The 7,080-nt window shown below is 40.9% G+C and overlaps 1 protein-coding gene across 5 annotated transcripts in view; it reads right to left on the bottom strand.

Annotated features, from left to right (window-relative positions):
- Positions 1 to 7,080, bottom strand: part of SLC4A11 (solute carrier family 4 member 11) — a 229,399-nt gene that overhangs the window by 108,880 nt on the left and 113,439 nt on the right. For 3 of the 5 annotated variants that reach the window (XM_073611028.1, XM_073611030.1, XM_073611033.1), the window contains exon 4: positions 3,950 to 3,996. In XM_073611028.1, the coding sequence (XP_073467129.1) occupies positions 3,950 to 3,996 (47 nt within the window). The remainder of the gene's footprint in view (positions 1 to 3,949; positions 3,997 to 7,080) is intronic. The other 2 variants (XM_073611029.1, XM_073611031.1) reach the window with 1 other exon arrangement.

Raw genomic sequence — 7,080 nt, 5'->3', positions numbered from 1 at the left:
ACTCACACACACCGGTATGTGTTTTTTTTTTTTTTATAAAGACATAGTGTAAAGCTGGAGATACCCCTTTAAGCTCATAGGAAGTGGCTAGGTCAATGCATTTCTGGCAGGACCAACAGGAATATTCTGTGCTTGCTAAAAGTGAAAATGATTGCAACCCTCACATCGAAGGTTCGGTAAGCTGCATTAAATTAGTTTTCTATTTGGCTTTAGATACACGTTAACAAGCAGTAAATGAACTTTCAACCTCATTGATCTCTGTATCTGAAGGCATTGGGGACCAATTCATGTTTAAACTTCCAAGCAGAAGCACTGAAGTCATCCAAGTAGGGTCACTCTGCTACCCCCTCCTAGAGCACCTGCTCTGTATTCACATTAGAAAGCTGCTGAGTCACTGCTGGGAGAGGGGAGCAGTGCCTTTTAATACGTTTTTGTTTGTATGTGACAGGCACACTTTAAGTGATCGTTGCAATTTAAATAGCAGTCAATCCACGGGAAGAGGCATCTAGTAACAATGACAAGTATTTATATAAGAATAAGGCTGCATTCACACCTGAGCATAGCGTGTTTGAGCGTTTCTTCCAGCGTTTTGTCGTGCGTTTTTTCTGGCATATTTGCGTGTTTCCATGCAGCGTTGTCCTGCGTTTGTGAGCTTTGGCATTTTTTTTATTAGCCAATAGGAAAAATGAGCATCTGTTTTCATCATTTGTTGCTATGTTGTTAAGATTTTGTTAATCTGCTTCCTGCTCCAAAAACGCCCAAATCTGCCCGATTCGCGCGGCAAAAAAGGGTCCAGAACTTGTTTGAGCTTCAGGCGACGTGGAGTGGAGATGTGAACCATCTCCATAGAGAATAATGGATTTTTTTCCCCTTCAAGCGTTTTGTAGCTTGAGGCTTCAAGCTACAAAATGCTTAGGTGTGAATGGGCTCTTAAAAAAGCCGAAGGCTCTGTTGCGGAGTCTGGGTTGTGGTACTGAAATGGGTTGAAAAATTTAGCTGAAATCGGGAAGGTCATGTCTAGAGAACACAATGACTACAGAGCACTAACAATACCAATCATAATAGACATCCAATGAAAAACCATCGATGATCTGCTGGGTGACAATGACAAGTGACCACAGAGCCCAAACCTTTAACTAAGCAAAGCCCACACCTATGGGACAAATGTGTTCAAAGCTTGCCCATACATGTAACAATCTGATTGAACAGATCTCATACCGGATTTAACAAAATAATGGAATGGGAAAGCCCATCCTGATCAGGTGCATCCAATCAAACAGGCCACTACACTGCATAGTTGTTGGTAAGGAATTTGTACGATAAAAGCAGTCTGTAGGGAAAGGGGAACAGGGAGCTGCTCTAGGATGAGATTACATACAGCCTGTTCATTCTGGGTTTATCTTTACTACAGAGAACAAAGTGTGGAAACTCTACAAAAGCAATATAGGCAGAAATAAAATGCTATTTTTTTTTCGTAGAATAGAGGAAGACTAGAACCCGTGTCAGATTTTTATTTCTGTCCGTGTCCCCATTACAGATTTTTACTTACTTCCTGACTGGTAAAACCATTGTGACAGTAAGTGAAGAGAAATCTTTTAAAAAAGGAGACCTACATAGCGGTAAACACATTACAGGTGTTCTGATCATTCTCATCCAAAACAAACAAAAAAAAAAAAGTTTTGATTGGACCTACACTTTAAAGGCAGCCTTTTTCTACCTTTGAAATAACCTTTAGAACTCAGGGAACCCCTGCTAAAGATTATTATTTCTATAGATCACATGAGGTGAGCGGGAACTGTAAATTGTGAATATAGAAATAAAAAAAAAAATGAACGTGATGTACTTAAAATAATGGCCACAAAAGAAATACAGATCATCAAAAGGTTACTGCTCCCTCACATTGGTGGTCAGCAGAGAAGGTCCCCATTACACTGACTGGTGGTCAGTAGAAAAGGTCCCGATTACACCTGGTGGTCAGTAGAGAAGACTGCTCCTTACATTGGTGATCAGTGTAGTGCCCCTTACCCTGGTGGTTAGGGAAGAGCTAGGTCACATTGGTCATTTATTGAGAAAGGCCCCCCTTAGATTGATTAGTAGAAAGGTCCCCATCGCAATGGTGGTCAGTGGGAAGAATGATCCTTATATTGAAGGTCAATGTGAAGAATGCCCCTTTACCCTTGTGGTTAGTGAAGAGCTAGGTTTACATTGTTGACCCAGGGAGAGGGGTCCTCTTAGGTTGGTGATCAGTAGAAAGATCCCCATTACACTGGTGGTCAGAAGAGAAGGTCCCCATTACACTGGTGGTCAGTAGAGAAGGTCCCCATTACACTGGTAGTCAGTATGGAAAAATGTCCCTTACATTGGTGACCAGTGGGAAGAATAGTGCTTACATTAAAGATCAGTGGGAAGAATGCCCTTTACACTGGTGGTTAGTAAAGAGCTAGGTTACATTGGTGACCCGGGAAGAAGGGTCCTCTTAGGTTGGTGCCCAGTAGAAAGATCCCCAATTACACCAGTAGTCAGCGAGAAGAATGCCCCTTACACTGGTGATCAGTGGGTAGAATGGTGCTTACATTAAAAGATGAGAGTGAAGAATGCCCCTTTACCCTGGTAGTTAGTGAAGAGCTAGGTTTACATTGGTGACCCAGGGAGAGGGGTCCTCTTAGTTTGGTGGTCAGTAGAAAGATCCCCATTACACTGGTGGTCAGTAGAGAAGGTCCCCATTACACTGGTGGTCAGTAGAGAAGGTCCCCATTACACTGGTGGTCAGTAGAGAAGGTCCCCATTACACTGGTGGTCAGTAGAGAAAAATGCCCCTTACATTGGTGATCAGTGGAAGACTGCTCCTCACATTGGTGGTTAGTGAAGAGCTAGGTCACAGTGGTGATTCATTGAGAAAGGTCCCCCTTAGATTGGTCAGTAGAAAGGTCACCATCACAATGGTGGTCAGTAGAGAAGGTCCTCATTACACTGGTGGTCAGTATGGAAAAATGTCCCTTACATTGGTGATCAGTGGGAAGAATGGTGCTTACAATGAAGATCAGTGGGAAGAATGCCCTTTACCCTGGTGGTTAGTGAAGAGCTAGGTTACACTGGTGACCTGGGGAGAAGGGTCCTCTTAGGTTGGTGCTCAGTAGAAAGGTCCCAAATTACACCAGTAGTCAGTGAGCATGCCCCTTAGATTGGTGATCGGTGAAAAGAATGCTCCTAACATTGGTGCTCATCAAGAAGAATGCCCCTTACAGTGGTGGTCACTGTAGTGCTCCTTACCAGTCCTTGATTAGTTAAGATCTAGGATACATTTGTGAGCTGTAGAGAAAACCCCCTTAGATTGGTGGTCAGTTTCCTATTACACTAATGGTTAGTGGATAAGGACCTCCATTACACTGGTGATCAGTAGTAAGAATGTCCGTTACATTGGTGGGAAGAGAAACTACCTCTCTTACAGAAAGCCGGGAAGATCATTGTCACTAGTTACTTAACAGAAAAAGTGGAAATTGCTCAATACTCAAAGAACCCCTAGCAACACCTGGAGGAAGAGGTTTAAGATGATCTCTGACATGTTTATATAAGGTTTCAATTACACCTCCATGTAGTGCGGTGTATTCAAAATCTACACCTACCACTGGCATGAATATTAAATTCCCTCACACTTTGATCATACTACCCGAAAAGAAGTGTGACTCTATCCTTAAAAACCAAATGGTAAAAAAAAAAAAAAATACTACATGACCTGATAGAGGATGACGAAGGATTCAACCTAGTGAGATCCAATCAATTTGAACTAGTCTGCCCCTTTAACGATGCATTGCTCTTCCACCTAGTTTTCTTGCTTTACGGATAAAAGCCAATGACAAATGTTTTTACTCACCGTGGACTTCAGGAAAAAAAAAAAAAAAAAAAAAAAAAAAAGACCCTCAGTCAACATGAAAGTAAGGGCAGTGCTCACCTTTCGTGATGTGTGCAGTAATACGCAGCCGGCGCTCTCATTTTCTGCTGAAAGAAAATTAAAATTCATTAGAAGATGTGGAGTTCTATCAACATGACTTATTGGAGAAGATTATACAATATCTGCCACCTTGTAAAGTATCCAGAAGGGAAAAATGATATTTCCATTAAAATATATATAATTTTTTTACCTAATCTACAGTTTTGTGAAGGGGTTCTACTGAAAAGCCCCTATCAATCACTATTAGAAACTGAAAAGGCAATATGAACAAGATTGATAACTTTTTTTTTTTATTGAAACAGGAAAAAAAGATGAAAGGTTCTACCCAGTGCTAGAACAAAGTACAAATGTTCAGTACTCCTCCAATCAAAGTAAAAAGCACAGTATTGATTTAAAACGCACCTATCATTAACATTAAGACCTGGCTTCTTTCACTTACTTTTCACTCCCTTAAATGGTGGCAGAAAGCACAGAATTATTTCTTTTTCCTTGATTTGCATTTTATTTTATAACCGGTAATAAATGTACATGTACTTGGCAGGCCTGGCTAATGGAGATTGAAAGCACAAAAAACGGCAGCATTTAAAGTGATCCTGAACTGGTCTACATGGTAGCAATATATATTGCTTTGTATGCTCCAATATGGAGACTCTCAAATATAAGAGTCAGAACTACAGGCTACCCAGGGGGGCCTTGCCCTTCCATGTGCACCTTACTTCAAAAAGCTAGTTATAAAGATTGAGGCAGTTCCATTGTTGTCTAGCTTGCCCACTGGATTCAGCATGACGATACATTCATGGGGATGCATTCAGCTGCCATTATGCTCTTGCTGGGCTTCTAACGTGTCCCTGTGCATTTAATAAGGAATGGGCTTGTTACCCTTGATGTCAGACGTTCCTGACAAAACACGTTGGGCGAGACTTCTGGGACACATCATTTCCCGTCTTTAAAACGCAGGTGGAGCACAAACGAGCGCTTTCAGTTTCGATTTCCTTGCTCATACATGCCTGAGTATATAGACATTGATGTGTATTTTATATATTTTTTAATAAAACTTGATATTACTACACTATCAGAGGTTTTGTATACAATTGCGAACGCTCTAAAATACTCTAAAAAAAATCTCAAAAAATAATACCCAAATTTTTGAGTATTTTAGAGCGTTCACAATTGTACACAAAACCTCTGATAGTGTAGCAATATCAAGTTTCATTAAAAAAATATATAAAATACACATCAATGTCAATATACTCAGGCATGTATGAGCATGGAAATCAAAACGTAAAGCGCTTGTTTGTGCTCCACCTGCGCTTTAAAGACCAGAAATGATATGTTCCAGAAGTCTCGCCCAACACGTTTCGTCAGCAACGTCTGACATCGTCAACGTTCACAAGTCTATTCCTTATTAAAGGCACCAGGACACATTAGAAGCCCAGCAAGAGCATAATGGCAGCTGAATGTGTTTACAATTGTATACAAGACCCTATGGAGGAATAGCGCTGTACCATTATAGTGATTGGTATTGGTACACATGAATGGGAGTGTGTTAGAGTGCTAATGGCTATTTATTAAAGCAAAAAAAAAAAAAAAAAAAAACCACATAGCAGCTCACAAGATACATATACACTATGAGAGGCTTCTTTACCTTTTCCCTTTGCGAGTGAGGTACAGAGTCTCTTAAAGCCACCGGAGCACTATTAAGTACATGGTGGCATCCAGTTGTCCACGTGTACATGATACTACTAGCTGAGCGAGAACCTAACAGTTGTATGCAGGAGCACCCGTTTGGGATACCATATGTGAGTTTAAAACTTTTTTGAGAAAAAAGAGGTCATATATTTCCCATGAGTGTGGTGTTCTTCTGCTGGGAAAAGAGGAAGAAAACGACTTTCTTGGGTGTAATTTGTATCACCTTTGGATGTACTCATTTGCACTGAGCACCTTACTTGGGCTGTTTTCTATGGACTTTTAAATTTTCCACAATGGTTTATTGCTCATTGGATATTACTTGCATTTATAGGTGCCCGGTCTAGTTTTTAATTATTTTTTTCCTCCCTTAGGCATACCTTTCCATCCATTGCTATATATGCTCCAACTTGGAGACTCTCAAAGAGTTAGGATCCCACTTTACAGAGGAACCTTGACAAGGCATTGTGGCTTATGTAAACACACACACACACACACACTTGCAAATGTGTGCAACTAAAACCTCTACTTTTAACTTAAATTGTGACAATTCCATTTGGGGCTTTTTCTTTTTTTTTTTTTTTTTTTTTTTTTTTTTGTGCAAACTAGCATGTATGCGTGCTGGAAAATTGTATTGAATGGTACAATTGGTCTTCCAGTCAATCCCTGTATCTCTGTGGAGACCCCTGAAGCTCAAGCCCAGCCTGAACATAGGACCTTAACCTTTGTTCAAGTCAACATTAAAGCCCTACCTCTCCTTATTCTGTCACGTACCAGAGTTTCTGAAAAAAGTTTGCAATTTGACAGCTAAACAAGCTCAGAGCGTTGTGTGCACTGGTGCGCAGTTATGTTGGAACAGGAAGGGACCATCCTCAAACTGTTTCCATAAAGTTGGAAGCATGAAATTGTCCAAAATGTCTTCGTATGCCGACGCCTTAAGAGTTCCCTTCATTGGAGCCAAGGGGGCCAAGCTCAACCCCTGAAATACAACCCCACACCATAATCCTCCCTCCACCAAATGATTTGGACCAGTGCACAAAGCAAGGTCCATAAAATAAATGGATGAAAGAGTTTGGGGTGGAGGAACTTGACTGGCCTGCAGAGTCCTGACCTCAACCCGATAAAACACCTTTGGGATGAATTCTTCTCATCCAGTGCCTGACCTCACAAATGCGCTTCTGGAAGAATGGTCCAACATTCCCATAGACACACTCCTAAACCTTGTGGACAACCTTCCCAGAAGAGTGGAAGCTGTTATAGCTGCAAAGGGTGGGCCAACTCAATATTGAACCCTACGGGCTAAGATCGGGAATGTCATTAAAGTTCATGTGCGTGTAAAGGCAGGCGTCCCAATACTTTTGGATATATGTTTATTTATATACATTTTTATTTTTCCCCCCTTTTCTTCAATTAGTAATAATATGATGCACTCATCATTTGGGCTT

Source organism: Aquarana catesbeiana, linkage group LG01 (genome assembly GCF_042186555.1).
Source record: "Aquarana catesbeiana isolate 2022-GZ linkage group LG01, ASM4218655v1, whole genome shotgun sequence".
NCBI lineage: Eukaryota > Metazoa > Chordata > Amphibia > Anura > Ranidae > Aquarana > Aquarana catesbeiana.
This window is presented reverse-complemented; position numbering and strand designations above follow the sequence as displayed.